The sequence below is a fragment of the Maniola hyperantus genome, chromosome 9 (assembly GCF_902806685.2).
Source record: "Maniola hyperantus chromosome 9, iAphHyp1.2, whole genome shotgun sequence".
NCBI classification, from domain to species: Eukaryota; Metazoa; Arthropoda; class Insecta; order Lepidoptera; family Nymphalidae; genus Maniola; species Maniola hyperantus.
In genome coordinates, this window is record NC_048544.1 from 2,905,319 (window position 1) to 2,925,808 (window position 20,490).

The 20,490-nt window shown below is 36.4% G+C and overlaps 1 protein-coding gene and 1 long non-coding RNA gene across 2 annotated transcripts in view; one reads left to right on the plus strand and one right to left on the minus strand.

Annotated features, from left to right (window-relative positions):
• Positions 1–20,490, minus strand: part of LOC138402802 (uncharacterized) — a 498,790-nt gene that overhangs the window by 44,204 nt on the left and 434,096 nt on the right. The window lies entirely within an intron of this gene.
• Positions 4,238–20,438, plus strand: LOC117985137 (uncharacterized). The gene is made up of 3 exons (XM_034971829.2): positions 4,238–4,470; positions 17,392–17,580; positions 19,860–20,438. Exons 1-3 carry the CDS (start codon positions 4,353–4,355, stop codon positions 19,994–19,996), a joined length of 444 nt encoding a protein of 147 aa, XP_034827720.1. The 5' UTR covers positions 4,238–4,352; the 3' UTR covers positions 19,997–20,438.

The following is a 20,490-nucleotide window of genomic DNA, read 5'->3' on the forward strand; positions in this document are numbered from 1 at the left end:
CACCTCCTTAGGGGTTGAATTTGCAAAAATCCTTTCTTAGCGGATGCCTACGTCATAATAGCTATCTTCATGCCAAATTTCAGCCCGATCCGTCGAGTAGTTTGAGCTGTGCGTTGATAGATCAGTCAGTCAGTCAGTCACCTTTTATTACTTTGACTACTACAAAGAAAAGATTTTGAAAAATTCGAACGGGACCTTTGAAAATGAAAGAAACAGTGAAACATTGTTTCGTAATCAGACACGTTTAGTTTTTCGTTTGATTTTGTGTCACGTATTGTTTGTACTTAGATTAATTATGTTTGTATAAGTATTTCTTATCACATCTCGTTTAAACTCATTGTATTTATAACTATTTCACGCATATACTCTCTTTAGACACTATAAAATCACTACCCATATTATAAATGCGAAAGTGTGTTTGTCTGTTGGTTTATTGGTTTGTCCTTTAATCACATCGCAACGGATTGACGGGATTTTTTGTACGGATATAGTTAAAGAACGAAAGAAAGTTAAACTTTTTATCCCGGAAAATCAAAGAGTTCCCACGGAGTTTTTAAAAACCTAAATCCACACGGACGAAGTCGCGAGCATACGCTAGTGTTGTAGGTATATTACTCAGTCTTTTTTGTTATGATAAATGATTTAGATATAAATTTTCGCGAGGTTATTAATTAGTGTGATGTGACCGTTTCTGCTTAAGTATAATGATAAGTACCTATCTTATTTTCGTATTTCTTATGTATGTAGTCTAATATCTCTACGGTTGCACAATATTAGACCTAAAGTTGTATGAAAAAGGTCCTGTATTGTGAAACACAACATAAAAGCCTAATGTCGTACCTAATTCACTAAATAACATAGTTCTGTAACTTGCATTTAAACTCATGTTTTTGCTCATAGCATTCATTAGTCATGTAAGATTTTAGTTTTACAAATGATATAGCTTATTTCTTGCAGGGCACTTAGAAATATATTATTGGGTTTTCACTCAAACACTTATTTCAAACTTTCACTATCCGATTAGGTAAATAAAACATTTCACATAATTTTATAGCCGAAACTTTTGGATATTTTTCCGTATAATACTAATGCTTATCTTAAAAGTCGTTCGTGTATAAGTTACTTTAGCAATACTTTAGAATTGGCAAGTGCATTGCCTTTCCCTCACGATTTGTTGTTTTACACTTGAGGAATGATTATGCAGTTACAAGGCATCTTTAATATGATGATGATTTCAACCTAATACCTAATATTATTATGATCTCTAAATCTTAGAATGTCTGAAAATTTTTGAGGAAAAATTTAAAAGTAAAAGTTAATATAATTAAATACCCAAAGTTCATTGGAGATAAACGCTAAGTTTTTGCCAACATTCTGTTACACTCGGTATATTAAGTCAGTCAGTACTTGGAACATTATATAATAATACAGATTCAGAATCTGTTTTCAGCCTTTTCAGCTAACCAACTTTTAGTTATATGTAATTTGTAATGTATGGCACAATTTAAGAAATAAACGTTTTTTTCTAGGAATGTAAGCAGTGACCTTTACCTACTATCCTACGTCAATGTTTTCCTCACAAGGTAAAAATATATCACTGTGTCTATTAAAACCATTCTTCTATTATGTCTAATTAATTGTCCCCAAACAATAGTATCTATTGTACGTGTATTGGCAACTACAAAAGTCCCATGATACTAAACAAAGGATTAGGTAGGTACATTAAGCAAAGTGGGCTCTTATGCAGTCACTAGCTTTTTTCGGCGACTTCCTCCAATTTACTGGAATGGATTTAGGTTTGGTGAAAAATCCCGTTTGAGTTTCTCAAAATTATTTCTTAGTGTAAGGCGTAGGAGGTGGTAAGTAAAGTAGAGTGTAAACTCTCTAGTTTCTAGCCAGCGGTTTGAGCTATATGTTGATTTATATGCCAGTCATTTCATTTTCTAAATATATAAAAGGCATTGACTTATTTATTACTTCGTATGGACAGGGCCATTGAACAAACAAAATGACACCGACTCATTGGTGCTATATAGCACCAATGCAACATCAGTGACGTCTGGATTTCAAACGGGTCGTTCATATTAGTATCTAAGAGGTGGCACTGATTTATTTGGTTCCAAAACCGTGAAAAACTTTGTTCGCTTGGGAATATCTTGTCATTTATATCGATGATAAAAGGTAAAACCGACTGACTGACTGCCTGATCTATCAACGCTCACCTCAAATTACTGGACGGATCAAAAAATTGGCATGCGGGTAGCTATTATGACGTATGTCTACGTTTTAAAATTCAACCGTTGGGGTTGAAATTTGTGAAGTCCACGCGGATGAAGTCGCGAGCATAAGCTAGTCATTTTATAGGTATAAAAGATACAAGCTACCAAACAGACTTTCGTACATCTAAGGTCTGTCTGACTGCTATTCTTCTTCTTCTTCTTCGTCGGTACACTCTTGGCTCAGTGACTGTGGTCATCACGAAGTGACATTTTTGGGGGAGGTGTTATACGCCTCACGAGCATTCGCCACTTCTCCCTGCTGGCCTATAGTATAGTGACACAAAGAATTCAACCTCAAGAGTACGCATATAAACTGTTTTTCATGAAAACAAAATTGTAAAATGTTGGCGGGGGACAGGGGAGAATACTTTGTTGTGATTTGTGGACTCAAAAGTCACGTAATCAGGACAATGTGCGGAATGAGGGTACCGAACGGGCGTGGGCCGACTTTTATGCTAAGCAACTGCCTAATCTTGGCTATCGGGGTTGTCCGGCTATTAGGCGTCTATAGGTGATGGTCTGTGTCTAGTAAGTACACTCGTACACGGGGCCGCCCACAGCGGACAATATTTGGAACTGCTAAACTGCTAAGAATGGGTATGTAATCTATTTCTAGTCCATCCATGCAGGTGTGATTGCGACCAAATGCAAGCAAAAATAATTGTCCACATAAATTCGAATACGAAAAAGTCTACCGAAAAGCTAAACTTTAGCTGATAATGTTAAGGTTATCTGGAAATGTAGACCGGCAACTAAGTACTTATAGGTAGTATTTGGATTTGACTGTCTATAAAAAAAGAGATTTATGAGAGTCTTGTATCTATGTGAATGATAGAGCTTTAGCGAGTACTAGCTTATGCTCGTGACTTCGTCCGCGTGGACTACACAAATTTCAAACCCCTATTTCACCCCCTTAAGGGTTGAATTTTCAAAAATACTTTCTTAGCGGATGCCTACGTCATAATGGCTCTCTGCATGCAAAATTTCAGCGCGATCCATCCAGTAGTTTGAGCTGTGCGTTGATAGATCAGCCAATCAGTCAGTCAGTCAGTCACCTTTTTCTCTTATATATATTTAGATTTAGGAATGGTTAATGAGTCTAAAGTTCCTTCTATTTTTTTTTTTGTTTTCTTGGAGGAAGAAGTCATTTCCTCCAATCAATTATCTGTTTGCGTCCACTACTGGACATAGGTTTTCCCTAGAGCGCGCCATCACTGCACACGGTCCTCCGCCTTCCTCATCCACCCTCTTCCAGCTACTTTCTTAAGGTATTTATTTTTAGCTACTTCATAAATCAGTTAGGGCTGGCTCATTTTTTTCGCAACGGATCAGCCTGGCTGTTCAGCGCGGAAATGCAGTACTCTTTGATTTGTAGTGTACAGTAATTAGATAAGATTGTAATATTATCTATTAAAAAGAAATTCATAATATGTGAATCTGTTGAATCAAAAGTTAAAATATACGCATAAACCAAACTAATGTTATCTTAGGATAGGGTTACCAGGTCGAGAACTAAGATTTCCTGAAAAAGGAGTACCTAAAGCAAGTTTTTTCATTCATATGAGCGTACCTACTGAAATAAGGAGAGAAATTGACTGACAGAAGCCACGGCTCTTGACGCACTATTCATACCTACTCTACAACTGTAAAACTCCAAAAAAATATTTTAAAGGACCTCTACTAGTTGCTGAAAGTGATATTCTCCAATGATAATAATTAATCAGCTCAACACTTAACTCATCTATTTCATTTACATGCAAGATCAGATTATTTTAACTTCTTTTTGCTGCACAAAAAATGTGAATCTTTTACTTTCAAAAATTCCTGATAAATTCCGATTTTTCCTGATTCCCTGTCAGTTGATGTCATCTGGTGACCCTACTATGTACGGAACATAAAAATATACCGGGCGGCCATCTTATCCGTTCACTCCCCCGCCATAATATACGAATAAAACAGCGCGAAATTCGAATTTTGAACTCAGTCGTTCGCGGGAACACACGCGTAGCACATCGGGAAGCGCGCCCTCTGGTTTTTTATTTTTTTAATCCGGCACTCGTAAGGTGTTGAAAGATGAAGTACCTGATTGTTTTGGCGGTTTTCGCGTTGGCTTTCGCAGCCGAGGAGAAGAAGGCGGAAGAGCCAACAGCCAAGATCTACATGAGGTTGATCCCCGCTGATGTGTTGAGAGGTTAGTCTTTAGTGGAAATTTTAAAAAGAAATATAAACTCTACTAAGTCAAAATAGAGTCATAAAATATCTAACTTAATAAATGGGATCAGTGAAAATAAAAATGATTGCTTTGTGATTGTTTCCTATTATCACAAATTAGGTAAATCAATACTGGTTTGATTAACTAATCAACTATTGACTAATTTATTATGGATTCGCTAAAAGACTTTACCAAAAATCACACGATCTTACCCCAAAAAAATTAAACAAGGGTTAAATGGGTTAAAAATTATTTCCCTGTACAAAAATTAACAAAATGTCAATTTAATCATCAGTTAAACTTATTTTTTTTTGTGGTAAGACCATTGACCGTTTCACACTTTTTGATGTTTGCAACATTATGCATCGATTTACTTTTCCTCAAACTAATTAAATATATTAAACTTTTATAGAAATTGATTTGTAACAGAACCCTTTCCTCTTTATATGATCTTTGTTTTATAACTTGACTTGTAATAAGTATAACTATAGTAATAATAAAATTTGGTCCTTTTAATAACGACGCAACAATAAATTGAGATCTTTTTACGAGGGCACAATAAAGGCGCAATTTAATGTTTCACGAAAAATTCAACACAACCTTTTCTTGATACAATGGTAATAAAAAAGGGATAGCAATATTGTTGCAGATATGATTATTATTTTAAAGAATTTGTGGTTTTGTTTCTGCAAAACCATTAATTAAGATTGTATTGGAATGGTATAAAATAAACTGTAAACTATAAAACTCAACTACATACTAATAATAATTAGTTTATTAGTTAAATAGACACAAATACATGGAAATTAAAAAATTAAATCTAATTTTTTAACGCAAGTAATTAATATAAATGTAAAAAGTAAGTAAGTAAATATACAAAACAAATCAAAAATAATTATTATCATCCAAACTACCATGCAAATTAATTACCTTTAACGCTTACTACATGAATTTCCTGAAATCAATTAATTTCTTCACACTAAATTAATCTTCAATGAAAAGACATCAACGCGCTACGCTCTAATTTAAACTGTCTATTTAGTAATTTCGAATTAAGGATGGCGCAGACGTAAGACAAAAGTCCGCGTAAATTAATTTTTCTGTAGATGAAATTACAGGCTATTTTTAGTTTAATGGGAGAGTACGTGTGGCTATTTATAGTAGGTATCTAGAATCAATGTTAAAAGTTTAGCGGGATGATTGGCTCACTCAGTATTAAACACTGAATGACAGCCACCGAGCCCATTTTGGTTGGCTCTATATTTAACTAACTATAGCAAACCTTTAACAGATAAAAAATAAATAGCGAATCAGCGAATTCAATGCAATCGTCATAAGACGAGCTTTGTTTACGCTAGAACACTCTTATTTCCGTATGTTATTTGGATAGCTCACTGCCTTATATCCCCAGCCGAAATTATTACTACAATTTAGTAGGTAGGTAAACTTTATAGTCCGATGACTTTTCCGTCGTCTGCGCTGGCACTACTTGCAATGTACGTAACACATAGTTACTAGAAACTGCAAAGTTGTCTTTTATGTAAATAACTGGTCCGACTACTGTGTAATATCGATAAGCGAATCTGGTACGACAGACCAGTTCCAAACCACTACCATGTTGAATTGTCCTTGATACATATAGATTTTATTAAGATTTACATAATGTTTAAATAGCTACGTATCTATGCAGAGTTTGAACAAATAACGAGCATAATTTAATAAAGTAGGTAGGTATAGACTACCTAAGCAATTTCACCCTCACCACCTGGGTTTCTGGTGCACTTCGACCGTCCGTTGTGCCAGATCCTTCTTTCCACGCACATGCAAACTGTGGAACTAACTCCCATCGGCGGTGTTCCCACTAGATTTTATTACTTAACACCAGGTGACCCGCCTGATCGTTTGCTCGCTATCTCTTTTTAAAAAAATCTTGATCAACCCATCCTCGGTCTACTACTGAGCAAGTGTCTCCTCTCAGAATGAGAAAGGTTCAGGCTATAGGTCACCACGCTAGCCAAGTACAGATTGGCACACTTCACACACCTTTGAGAATATTAAACATTATGTAGAACTCTCAGGCATGCAGGTTTACTCACGATGTTTTTCTTCACCGTTAAAGTACCTAAGTGATATTTAATCGCTCAAAACGCATATTAACTCCGAAAAATTGAGTTGTGTATTCGTCGTCCTTTACAAGCCTTAAACTGCTAAAAGTCACTGGTAGAGAGCTCTTAATAGAATTAAGTGCTCCCCCTGTCCACTTCTTATCATCTTATGGTACAATTTTTTGGTACGAATAAATAAAAAAGTATCGCTGATCTCCTTAAAAATCTTGGCTGTGTTCAATGCTTGAGTAGTTTCATCAATGAATAGACCTTAGTCCCAGCTAGGTCAAAGAAAATCCACTTAAATTGAATAACCTTGACCTTGACCGTCGAGGCGGATACAAGAACAGTTGGAATTTTAATTATTACCAAAATTAATGCACATAAATTAAACTTAAATATGTCTGGAATCTCTTTTTGTGTTCGAATCATAGTGCATGAAGGACCTATTAAGCTGGAGTTCTTCCTAAATGAAGTCAGTCAGTTATAGCGTTTTCAGCATCAGCAACGTACATAGTCTTGTTTGGGGCTAAAACTCGTTTAGAGCGACCGACGCGCGACGTACGCGACCCACATCAGCGTGGAAGGAAGACTCTTTTTACACGACTGTCCAAAAAATGGAGTGTAATATTTTCAGAGTATAAACTCTGTATAAGTATGTAGTGTGTGAGTTTCTTTATTCCATCATAACTTCTAAATGCCTGAATAGATGTTTAATAGGGTGTCGTGGGGCTGGAAATAAAATAAAATGGCAGCTGTATGGCACCATTTTTTTAAAAATGATTTTTTATTTTATTTTTTGCAGGGTAGTCGTCTTTTTTACTTCTTTTAATGTTGTTTCCATGTAAGTGGTGGTGTCTTGTGATTGTTGTGAAAGGTAAATTAACACCTCGGTTTGAAATTAAGATTTAAGAGCATTGGGTGATTTCAGTTTTAGATTGTTCCTATTTACCTCGTAATATTCAAGTTCTTTTTTAGTTTCGTAACTATAGGTAAGTATAATATCTCGAGAATGGCATAATGAAGTTATTAAGTCATAATTTTTTTCAACCGAACGATAGATTGTTGGAGTGTGAGGTTAGTTTTCGCTCGATTAGTTATCAGTCTACCAAATAGAAACGATAGTTAATTTGAATATATCAATTCCATAATAATCGGCTCACATTTCTCCCGTAACTGGATCCAATAACGTTTTTCTAGTGAGAGAAATATTACAAAAAAATAACAGATACACATACTTAAATTTTTTTAAATTCTTAAATCTCTTAATTTTTTTTTATAGAAAATATTACAATAAAACTTAAAGCTTGCCTTATCAGTACAGCCACAGTAGACAAACGCACTGGAATATTATTAGGTCAGTTGCACTTTTTTACAATATATATCAACCTGAACGTCAGTTTTTTGGATCAAATTACTGACTACAGAGTTTTGCATAATTCGCGTGCGTTTCGTGCAATCGGATATGTGGCAAAATGGCAGGAATCGCAACTGATCGCCTGACGTTCATATTGGGCAATAAAGTGTTGGTGGTTTCTATTTTTTTTTGATTTAGGATACGGTAAGGTTACTTTTGGAATATATTCGAACGGATTCAATTATTTTGTTATGTACTAGTGATCGAGCTAGGTCAACTTCTTATCTTAAAATTAAATTTTGCTAGCACTCTCCCTACGAACGCTGTTTGTTTCTTATTTGGAAAATAACCAACAAAACACAACAAAATTTTCTAGGATTAAATTTGGCCTAATTTCCTTAAAAATGTGTAGTTTCTGTAACAGTTTTTTTCGTTCTTTAATAATAACATAAGTTCTCATAAACTTTTAAGAGCTTTTTTTTATTGCGCGATAGACTTGCGCTTGACGACAATCATGCTTTTAAAAAAGCGATGATTAGGTCTAGGTTGAAGCGCGCTTGCCAATAGAAGATGCCTATTTACTCTTGCTTAAAAATAAAAAGAGCTCCGAAAACAGTAGCGAAACAGTGCACGAAATATGCTTGCAAAATGTGTTGTTACATAACACGAAATCGTAAAAGTAATATTATGTGCTCGCAACTTTGCGTGATCTTGAAATCAAATGTATTTAAATTACTTGAAGATGGAAACAAATAAACTATTAATAAACTTAAATCTAAAAAAAAAGAAAACAATATTAAATTAAAACTAAAATAAATTAAATTAAATCTAAAACCTCATCGAGACCACCGCAGCGAGGCATTGTACCCAAGATGCTGGCAGCATTACCCCTTTGGATGGCCAAACTAATTCTTTGGCCAAGGTAGCTGCCAGCTCTCGGGTCCCCGGTTGACTCGATAACTCTTTTCGCAATTTCTTCAAAAAGAGCTCGAGCCCCCGGGCCCCACGGCCCCAAGGTCTCCACACCAAAAGGCACGAATACGAAGCTCCCATCGAGGTTTTCATATTTGCGCCTTTTGGCCTGTTCGGCGCTGATGGCCGCTGCACCCGCCATAGAGGAGGTCGCCTGAATGTGGGATGCAGCTAAAGTGTAAATTAAATTTAAATTACATTTTATAATTTTACGCGATTCTATTGTTTTTGACACGCTTATTTGAAAATTGCGGAAGACACGATCGTCCTCCTTTTTTGAACGCGAATTTACAAAGACTTGTATAGTCCTTTTCTATTCAATTAAGTGAAAAGGAACTATGTATATCGACTAAGCTACTTACAATAAAGAAACGGGTTAAGTAATAATTATTCGTGATATTTTAAAGATTTTTTTTGGTTGCTACAGGAAAAGTTTTCGCTCAGATTAATGAGTTATCTACTATATGTCATCAATAAATGAGTCACATGACTTTTATCAATCTACTTGGCGTTTGCGTGAAATTAAAATTAAATGCATATAAATAACATTTTGTAATTATACCTACCTACGCAATTTTACTTAATTGATTTTAACACGACCAATAGAAAATTATGGAAAAGACGCCTTCTTATTTTTTGAAGTCGATAAGTTTAAAATTCGACTTCAAAAAATAAGGACACAACGCACAAGCTTTTTACTTAATTCAACGGAAAGTTATATTACTATCACTTTCCATTGAATTAAGTAAAAAGCTTGTGCTAGAAATTATAACGACAAAACTACTAACAATAAATAAACTGGTTATTTAGTCAGTGTTCACAGTTCGTAGGTACTATATTTTTAAGAATTTTTTTAGTTGCTACAGGAAAAGACTGTTCAAATTAATGAGTGTTATCTACTAAAAAATCTTGTCCCACGAATGAGTCACGTGATTTTTATCAACCTATATTGGAAATGGTTCCTGGTGGCCTTTACAATGTAAAAGGTTTCAAGTAGTATGACTCAAAGACATTAAAATCAAATGCAGTGAGCGGCCGAGCCAACCTTGGATTGTTCTCGAAGCGCAATATCTTAACACCTTTCAATATATCGCTTTACTTAAATGCCACTTATTTTTTAAATGTTTTTTTAAGTAATCGTAAGCTATAATAACACTTAGCAGATTTAGAAGATATTGTGAGTCATTAACTTAGTTTGAAATAGTAGCCAGCTGCTCTAAATCTAAAATCAAAGTAGGTATTGTGCTTAAAGTAAAATTGAGCTTTTTATATTTATCAATCCATATCCATATCCGTACTAATATTATAAATGCAAAAGTGTGTCTGTCTGTCTGTCTCTGTAAGCTGTAATAAAACTTAGCAGATTTAGAAGATGTTGCTAGTCATTAACTTAGTTTGAAATAGTAGCAAACTGCTCTAAATCTAAAGTCAAAGAATGTAATCAAATTGAGCTTTTTATATTTACTAATCCATATCCATACTAATATTATAAGTGCGAATGTGGCTGTCTGTCCGTCTGCTAGCTTTTTATGGCCCAGTCGTTCAACGATTTTCATGAAATTTGGTACAGAGTTAGCTTACATCCCGGGGACAATTAAGCGTCAGGCTTGTGCTAGGAGTAGGTATGACAATAGTGCAACGGGCAGGGTTTGAACCGTCGACCTTTCGGTTTTCAGTCCACTCCTATACCGGTTGAGCTATTGAGGCTCTAAATTCAAGTACTATTATTCAAGTATTATTTTAAAATTCAAGTGTGTTGGAGTGCGTGTGAGTGCCAAACATGCAATTACTCTCACTTTTGTTATGAAAGAGCAAACATAAATTGTAGGATTCGTTTGAAAGTGATTGATATGATATAATCATAGGATGACATCACTTTCGTGTAAGTATACATTACATTTTTGTCGCCAAAAGTAACACGCCATTATGCAATAAACTATCTTGTGATAAACATCCAAGGATACGAAGGAGTAGAATTTGAGCTTCGCGACAGCGACACGTACTCGAAAAGTGTTGCGTGTCACCGTCGTGTTTCTTCTTCAATGCGTTGTTCTACGAGACTTAGGCTGAGATCTATAGAGCGCACTTTGACTTTGCTCAGACTTAAGATTGAGTTAAAACGAGACGGATTTATCCGACAGATATAGCTCTGTCTCGTTTTAACTCTGTCTTAAGTCTAAGCTAAGTCAGAGTGCGCTCTGTAGATCTCACCGTAAGTCTGGAGCATGCAACTTTTAAGTATTTTGGTCTGCATTCACAATTTATAATGGCCAAAGCTTGAACAGCCGCCAGTTTTAGCTCATTTATATATTTTTTTTAATTTTTTTTATATTTTTATATAAAGAATATTAGCCATGTTAAATGACTAATATTCCCCTTTCCTCTCCAACTATGCGTTAGGCTTGTGCTAGGAGTAGGTACGACAATAGTGCAACGGGCGGGGTTTGAACCGTCGACCTTTCGGCTTTCAGTCCACTCCTTTACCGGTTGAGCTATTGAGGCTATGGTTAAATGCTTAACAGTATGAAGGACTGACTGAAAATCAAATAGCTTAATTGTATATAAACCATTTAAATTCAATTACAATTTAAGATATTTAATTTTAAAATAAAGCGTAACTTTTTAGATGACATTCGCCACTTTGTCCGCTTGGGTTTTTGTTAAAAACCCCGTGAGAACTCTTTGGGTTTTCGAAATAAAAATAGCCCAAGTAGGTATGGATATACCTAAGTTTCTGGGAAATGGACGTGCATATTTAAATGAATACTTAAGAACATCAACGGCTCACTACAGAGCGCGGGTCTCCTCTCAGAGTAAGAAGGGTTTTGGCCATAGTCTACCACGCTAGCCATGTGCGGATTGGTAGACTTCACACAACTTTTAGAACATTATGGAGAACTCTCAGGCATGCAGGTTTCCTCACGATGTTTTCCTTCACTGTTAAAGCTAGTGATATTTAATTAGTTAAAACGCACATAACTCAGAAAAGTTAGATGTGCGTGCCCGGGATCGAACCCCCGACCTCCGATTAGAAGGCGGACGTCCTAGCCACTAGGCTATCTCAGCTTCATGTGTGAACAGTGAATGGATTATGTGCGTTGATTAAATGTCATAAAAACGGTTGCGTTGCGCGTTGTCGCCGCAAATTAAAACCGAAACATATTCACGCTTCGACAATTGAAAGTGAAATCGAACAGGAAACTGCTCGCGAGGCGTTGCCAGTTCTAAGTTAGATAACCTGGCTTTTACCTGCGACATCGCTTTATACCTATTAGCCTTTTACTCGACTAAAATTATTTTATTTTTATTTTCTTTATTGGGTTTGCCAACAGCTTAGTCATTCACAAAAACAGTCACAAAAACAATTTTAACTATTTAAAATACATTCACAAAATGACAAGCTTATTATAGGCAACCACAGCATGCATAAACTTATCATACATTTCCTAAAGCTAATTAACAAAATTAAATTAGATTACATAATAAATACATATTAATGATTATTATTTACATACAAATATTTGTTGTATGTGTATACTTATTTATTTAATTATTTTTAATCAACACTTCACACCTATTGCTTAATACTATATCTACAAATTTTCGCCTAAACTGAGCATAACTATTAGAGAATATGTCTATTTCACTCTGTTGACGCACGCTGTTGTTATAGAGATCAGAGATTCGAGGAATGGCGGAATGTTTACCTAAGTTAGTTCTGCAATACCTGACATATAACAAATTACAAGGGTGCCGCGGATAATTCATGCGTGGTGCTTTAATCGCAAATCTATAAAGCAGTAAATTAAAGTGAATGTATAGGTTTCTTACTACATAAAAAGTATAGCAGACGGAATAGCGAGCGAATCCAACTATATCTATACAAATTATATTACAACCTTTATATATTATACTGCTGTGATAGCCTAGTGGTTAGGACATCCGCTTTCTAATCGGAGGTCGAAGGTTCGATCCCGGGCACGCACCTCTAACTATGTGCGTTTTAAGTACTTAAATATCACTTGCTTTAACGGTGAAGGAAAACATCGTGAGGAAACCTGCATGCCTGAGAGTTCTACATAATGTTCTCAAAAGTGTGTGAAGTCTACCAATCCGCACATGGCCAGCGTGGTAGGTAGACTATGGCCAACCCTTCTCACTCTGAGGGGAGACCCGTGCGTGCAAGTGAGCCGGCGATGGGTTGATCATGACGATTTAAATATACTAATAAAATAAAATTAAATAAAATTAAATAAAATTAAATAAAATTAAATAAAATTAAATAAAATTAAATAAAATTAAATAAAATTAATAAAATTAAATTATAAATTAAACGACCTCCCTGGCGCAGTGGTGAGCGCTGTGGTCTTGATAGTGGGAGGTCCCGGGTTCGATTCCTGGCAGGGGTTTGGAATTTTATAATTTCTAAATTTCTGGTCTGGTCTGGTGGGAGGCTTCGGCCGTGGCTAGTTACCACCCTACCGGCAAAGCCGTGCCGCCAAGCGATTTAGCGTTCCGGTACGATGCCGCAGAAACCAAAGGGGTATGGGTCTAATAAAAACTGCCATACCCCTTCCAGGTTAGCCCGCTATCATCTTATACTGCATCATCACTTATCACCAGGTGAGATTGCAGTCAAGGGCTAACTTGTATCTTTAATATGAATATTAAAAAAATAATGGTGGTTAAAGACGTCTGCCTCCTAGTCCGGGGGTCGGAGTTCGATCCCTGGCATGCACGCACCTCTAACTTGACGGAGTTATGTGCACCGCACCATGGTGTGCGCTAACTTTTATGAATATTTTTAACTGGATTTTCAAGACTCTGTGTTCTACCCCTTTTGAGCATGAGACATATTATTGCCCATAGACGAATCCCAAATGAGTTTTACCAATGTTGCAACATTAAGAACTTGTTCGAAATAACGATATAGGGTTACCTCACTTTATAAATGAGACTAAGTGGTACCACCTAGTTGACACTCGAACAAAAACTTCTAGTAGACATGTCGGTAACAGATCGTTGACTCCGACATTATGCAAGACAATCGTCGTGCATGAAATAAATAATGGTAACAAAAAGTCGAATGTGCAGTAATAGAATGACGTTGATTAGGTACTGGATACTTAACTATTCAGTAATTATTGGGGCCGATTCTCTAGTACACAATCTCTAAACTAAACTAAATTAACAGGTCTAAATCTAGTGCTTTCCTTTTCCGCAAGCAACATTATGAAAGGGATAGATTTAGACGTGATATTTTAGTTTAGTTTAGAGATTGTGTACAAAGGAATTAGCCACATTATTGAACTAACCTGATATAAAATCCATATATATATTTATATATAAAAGGAAAAGGTGACTGACTGACTGATTGATCTATAAACGAACAGCTTAAACTACTGGACGGATCAGGCTGAAATTTGGCATGCAGATGTCTATTATGATGTAGGCATCCGCTAAAAAAGGATTATTTAAAATTCAACCCTTATGGGGTGAAATAGGGGTTTGAAATTTGTGTAGTCCATGCGGACGAAGTCGCGAGCAAAATCTAGTCTGTTATAAAATTAAAATATATGAGCCGTGATAGCTAGTCTAAAAAAAAAAAAAAACCCGAACAAACGAGCAGGCGGGTCATATGATGTTAAGGGAATACCGCCGCCCATGAACACTTGCAGAACCAGAGGAACCACCAATGCGTTGCCAGCCTAAGACATTCGGGAGGTCATAGGTTCGATCCCGGTCACGCATCTCTAATTTTTTAGGAGTTATTTATGATGTGCCTTTTATTGCTTAAAAGGCACATAACTCCGAAAAGTTAGAGAAATATAGTCTCAGATATCACTTGCTTTAACGGTGAAGGAAAACATCGTGAGGAAACCTACATGCCGAGAAGAGTGTTCTCCATAATGTTCTCAAAGGTGTGTGAAGTCTGCCAATCTGAATAACCTACTTTGAATTGATGTTTTGAGTTGAGTTTGAGCTTAATGCTAGGTATCTTATGTAGGTATCTAAGTTACAAGCGAGGAAGATCTATACTATAAGTGAAAGTAATCTAGATCTAAAATGTGGGGCGGTCGTTTATCCGAAGACGGATCGCGTTGTCGTAACTCCTTGTGTAACGAGCGTGCATTTTTGCCAATGCGTTCACAATTGCATTTAATAATCATTATTTATTGGACAGGTCTAGGCGCGGCAACGAACTCGCCGACTTTAAAAATCCATGCCATAATCGCTAATCCTGATCGGTAGGCCGATTTCGTAAAACCTGCATCAATCATTATTACAATCTCAATTGTTTTGATGGGCTGATTTTGTGCGATTCTTGTTGCAACAATGCATTGTAGCGAGGTGATTGCGATCGTGACATTATAGCTTCGTTCTATCGCAGTCGAGCAGCTGCTCTATTAAAAAAATATTATTACGGAGTACATAACCTGTATTAACTTTTTTATACTTAGTACTTACATAATAATATGTACTCGGTAAAAAATTAAATTATTTTTTGATGCATTCAAAAATATACTGAAATGCGAATGTTGAGATGGATGTGTGGTGTGACAAGGATGGATAAGATAAGAAATGAATATATAAGGGGTAGTTTGAAAGTAGCGCCAGTGGTAGAAAAGATGAGGGGTAATAGGCTGGCATGGTATGGGCATATAATGCGGAGGGAAGAAAGCCATGTCACTAGAAGAATGTTAAGTATGCATGTGGAAGGAAAAAAGAGGAGAGGACGAACAAAGAAAAGGTGGATGGATTGCGTGAAAGAGGATATGCGTGAAAAAGAAGTGGATAATACGTTGACGAATGAATGGAAGAAGAAGACATGTTGTGCCGACCCCACGTAGCGTGGGATAAGGTAAGGAAGAAGAAGACTATGCCTGGTTAAAAACCTACTGTTTACTAAGCTATTACACTGATGGTCACATACAATTTACTCTTATCCGTTGAGGAATTGCGTTCTCTATCTTCGAAGATATTCATCAGATCTTCCCCAAAACTTATAACAATGTTGTTAAGCTAAAAAGGAACTTGCTTGCACTTATCCAGTTTTTAAAATAAATGCGATGCTCACTTGTTCTCCGATTACTTAATCATCCATTATGTGGCTTTATTAACTTAAGTGAACGTAATAGTGTAGGTTAAATTCAATCGTTTCTGCGAAATATCGTGAATAATGCAACCTTGGGGAACAATAATAAGGACCATTCACCACATGAGTAGGTAAGCATTTAGTGCTAATTTATTAAGGGTTGTGTCCAGCGCTATGCTATAGCTATAACTTTATATTTATACCACTTTCCTCCCCAAATTTACGATATTCAAGGCCTTGAGCCGACAGCGTCTTGAAACATCCCAACAAGATCCCAATAGCAAAATCCATCTGGATTTTAGTCAATGATTGTTTTAATCGAATGTCTATCATGAGTGTATATAAAAATTGTGTACCTACCATATTGAGTGGCATATTATTATTTATCACTAGCTGATGCCTGCGACTTCATCCGCGTGGAATTAGGTTATTTAAAAATCCCGTGGGAACTCTTTGATTTTCCGGGATATAAGGTAGCCTATTTCACTCTCCAGGTCTTAAACTATACCCATGCAAAAAATCACGTCGATCCGTTGCTCCCACTGGTTGCTCCGTTGCGACGTGATTGAAGGACAAACCAACAAACCAATAAACCAACAAACAAACTCACTTTCGCATTTATAATATGGGTAGTTTATAACATATTATAGCTTTGATGATGGCCAACATAGTTTAAACTCTAATTTGTTGGCCTACTTTTGAACAAAACGCTGTAACACTAACAGACATACAAACGTGGGAAGAATACATTACCGTGAGACTCTTTTACGGGTTTCCTTGTTACCTTGTTGCATCAGACAAGTATTTTGAAACATAATCATTTTATGTAGTTACCTACACAATCATATATCACATTTTATTTTAAAGTAAAGTGTAAAAAGTAAAAAGACTATTTAGTGTAATTTGCACTTATTATATTACTAGCTTATGCTCGTATCCTTTCTGAGCCGATGTCCAGTAAGTTGTTTGAGCTGTGCGTTGATAGATCAGTCAGTCAGTCACATTTTCCTTTTATATAAGTATTTAGACTTACGGAAGTTAACTTTTTCAAGAAACTGCGAAACTTATAAATATCTTGCTGGATGACTTGGCCTTACGGCCAATAGATTTATTTTGTACTAGCTCATGACTACACAAATTTCAAACCTCTATTTCACCCCCTTAGAGGTTGAATTTTCAAAAATCTTTCTTAGCGGATGCCTACGTCATAATAGCTATCTGCATGCCAAATTTCAGCCCAATCCGTCCAGTTGTTTGAGCTGTGCGTTGATAGATCAGTCAGTCAGTCAGTCAGTCAGTCACCTTTTCCTTTTATATATTTAGATTTTTCAAACCGAAATCTTTACTCAATAAAATGTCTTCTTCTGTAGATTTCCCCGGTCTTTGCTTCGCGTCAACCCGGTGTGCAACGGTCGAGCCTGGCAACTCCTGGGACCTGGCTCCCTTCTGTGGCCGCAGCACCTGCAAAGTCAGCGAGGACACGCCCCCAAGGCTGCTCGAGCTGGTCGAGGACTGTGGCCCTCTCCCTATTGCCAACCCCAAGTGCAAACTTGACACAGGTAAGAAAAGAACTCTAAGGCTGGGATCTACAGAGCGTACCTACTTTGACTTTGCTCAGACTTAACCCATTAGAAGTCACTGTACTCAATTGTGTACAGCCATATAATTAACTGTGGGTTTTATATTTCAAACAATTGACGGAATTATTCTTGATATTTTATTTCATAACAATAGTGTTCAAAGCTACAGATAAATAATATGTGAGTAGTGTGATTGATTTTGAATAAAAATCTCAGTCAAAGTTGTGTCACGGGAGTACTATACAGGTAAGTGAATAATTTTGGAAATATTTTAATAATTACTGTATAATAATTGGTTTTCACATTCAATTACAATACGATACATGTCAAGGTAAATTTTAAAAAACATTCTAATCAAATAGCTATAATTACAACAAAACTATAGCAATATACATCTTGGTGTACTCGATTGTGTACAATGACAACATCCATAAGTAAAATTTTTTTTTCTTCAGATTCCTAACAATGCGCAAACAACAAATATTTTTGGCTCGAAACAACTACAAAGAACTTGAAGAGGCTGTTGACGCCATTTTGCGTGATAGCGACGATGATGCGTTTGATATGGCTATCCTAAATCCAAGTGCGTTGACTGATGAAGAAGAAGGGGCCGATGACAATATGGTGTCGTCGTTCATACCACATGACATGCCTGGTACTATCGAGATATTTAAGAATCGTAAGGTTGGTGGTAACGAAGATAGTGGTAGCGATGTGGCGTCGAAAAGAAGGCGACAAGATGTTACTCGCCGATCAATCCCAACCTGGCGCAAATGTTTGAATTGTACCCCAGCAAATCACGAGGGTTTTTTTGACAAATTTTGTTACCAGCTACGATATTTTAGTAGACTTGAAAAACCTAGGTTACTGTGTTATAGGGACTATAACAGAAAACGACTAAAAATGTCTACTGACTAGCACAAAGGACATGACCTTGCCTCTTACGACTACAGGTTTGACAAGCGAAGTGAGCTACTTATGGTAAGATGGATACCAACTACGATAGCATTGAACCACTAGGGTCTATCAAGCGATGGTGTCCAGTAAAGCGACCGACGTGGCGATACCACGATTGTTCTAAAATTATAACAAAAATATGGGTGGGCTTGATGAACTGGATCAGTCCATCTCGCTATATAGAATTGCTGTTCATGGTACAAAGTGGTGGTGGGTGCTATTTACATTATAATATGTTGGACATGGTTATTACTAATTTCTGGTGTTTACATGTAATAACTAATGATGCTCCCATGGATCAACTCGCATTCCGCCGTCATATTGCACGATTTTATCTACGCCAAGGTGAACAAAGAAAATTGCGCCAGTCTGCATCAGTGGTTCCAGAGCTGCCTCAAGATGGAATTGGACAGTATCCCACCAAAATTGTAAAACTGCTGCGGTGTGTCATTCAAGAGTGCGCTGGCAACGTAAGAAGTGCCTAAAACACTTTGTGTCCAAAAAGCATGTTTCGAAAATTTTCATACTTAAACGGTCAGTGTACCCATTTGTGTACACCCCTGTAATTTGCTGAAAACTATGTTTTCATAATTTTTTTCCTTGATTTTATGTTTTTTTGATCTGTATTAATACATAAATAAAGATGGTTCCAAAAAAATATTTGTACTTTTCATTTGACCTCTAATGGGTTAAGATTGCGTTAAAACGAGACAGATTTATGTGAGAGATATAGCTTTGTCTCGTTTTAACTCTGTCTTAAGTCTAAGCTAAGTCAGAGTGCGCGTTATAGATCTCACACTTATAGATCGAAGAAGCTGAAGTCCTAGGAGGAGGAGGCTACCTTTAGGTTGTGCCTGACCCGAAATATATTACAGTAGGCAGAAAGTAATGTACATCGACCTTTAGAAGGAGATAGCAGATTTGTAGAGCATTGCCTCTGTCGTTGAAACGTCATACAGGTTTGACTGACAGAGACAATGCTCTACAAAGCTGAAATGTCATTCTAAAGGCCGATGTACATTACTTTCAGCCGCGTACTGCCGTGATGTACATCGACATTTAGAAGGAGATAGCAGATTTGTAGAGCGTTGTCCCTGTCATTGAGACCGACAAAACGTCACATATGTATGAGTGACAGAGACAACGCTCTACAAAGTGGAAATCTCATTCTAAAGGCCGATGTACATTCCTTTCGGCCGTCTACTGTACTTCCCTGTCTTTACCCATCTTATAAGATTGTCGTCAAGCATATCTAAGCCTATTTTGTAAAACATATTTGTGAATGATTGTTTTTTTTACAGACAAAACCAACAAGACTGCGCCTTTCCCCGGCTGTTGTCCAGTCTTCACTTGCGAAGATGGTGCTAAGTTAGAGTACCCCGAGCTCCCAACACCTCCCCCAGAAGAGGAGGCAAAGGAACCGGCAAAGAAGGCCTAAATTTAAAAAAAAAATAGTTATAAAAAATTAATATAATCTATGGACGCGAAATTGCACAGATCTCCCGCGTCCATTGCCAAATTCCAAATTCCTTTTTTGTGGTACAAAATGTTTTAAAATTGATCAAAAACAGTAAGCGATCTTTCACTATTTTTTTTACCAGGTCACTTTCTAATTGTCATCGTACCGGGACTTTCAATTGACTATTGTTCGAAATTCAAAAGCGGCTTCCTATTTCCTGTTTTATTCATAATAAAAGATAACTGTGACAAAGTTGTTCATTGTTGGCTTATTGACAAAAATGTTACTATTGAAAGAGATTGTTGTCGATTTTTTTAGAAGTACATCGGCTTTTTTACTTGAATAAATGCCTATTATAAGTAATGTTTGTGATATTGATAAATAATAGAAAAGTTATTCAATAAAAAATACAAAATTTCTACGTGTGTGAGTTTTATTTATTTATTATTTTAAGTATTTACTTTTCACAGCTG

Bases quoted from the DNA above. Each gene is read 5' to 3' on its own strand.
- LOC117985137 (XM_034971829.2), top strand. From the start codon at position 4,353: ATGAAGTACCTGATTGTTTTGGCGGTTTTCGCGTTGGCTTTCGCAGCC. The intron at 4,471-17,391 runs GTTAGTCTTTAG...CTTCTTCTGTAG, and splicing joins CCCCGCTGATGTGTTGAGAG to ATTTCCCCGGTCTTTGCTTC. The intron at 17,581-19,859 runs GTAAGAAAAGAA...TTTTTTTTACAG, and splicing joins CAAGTGCAAACTTGACACAG to ACAAAACCAACAAGACTGCG.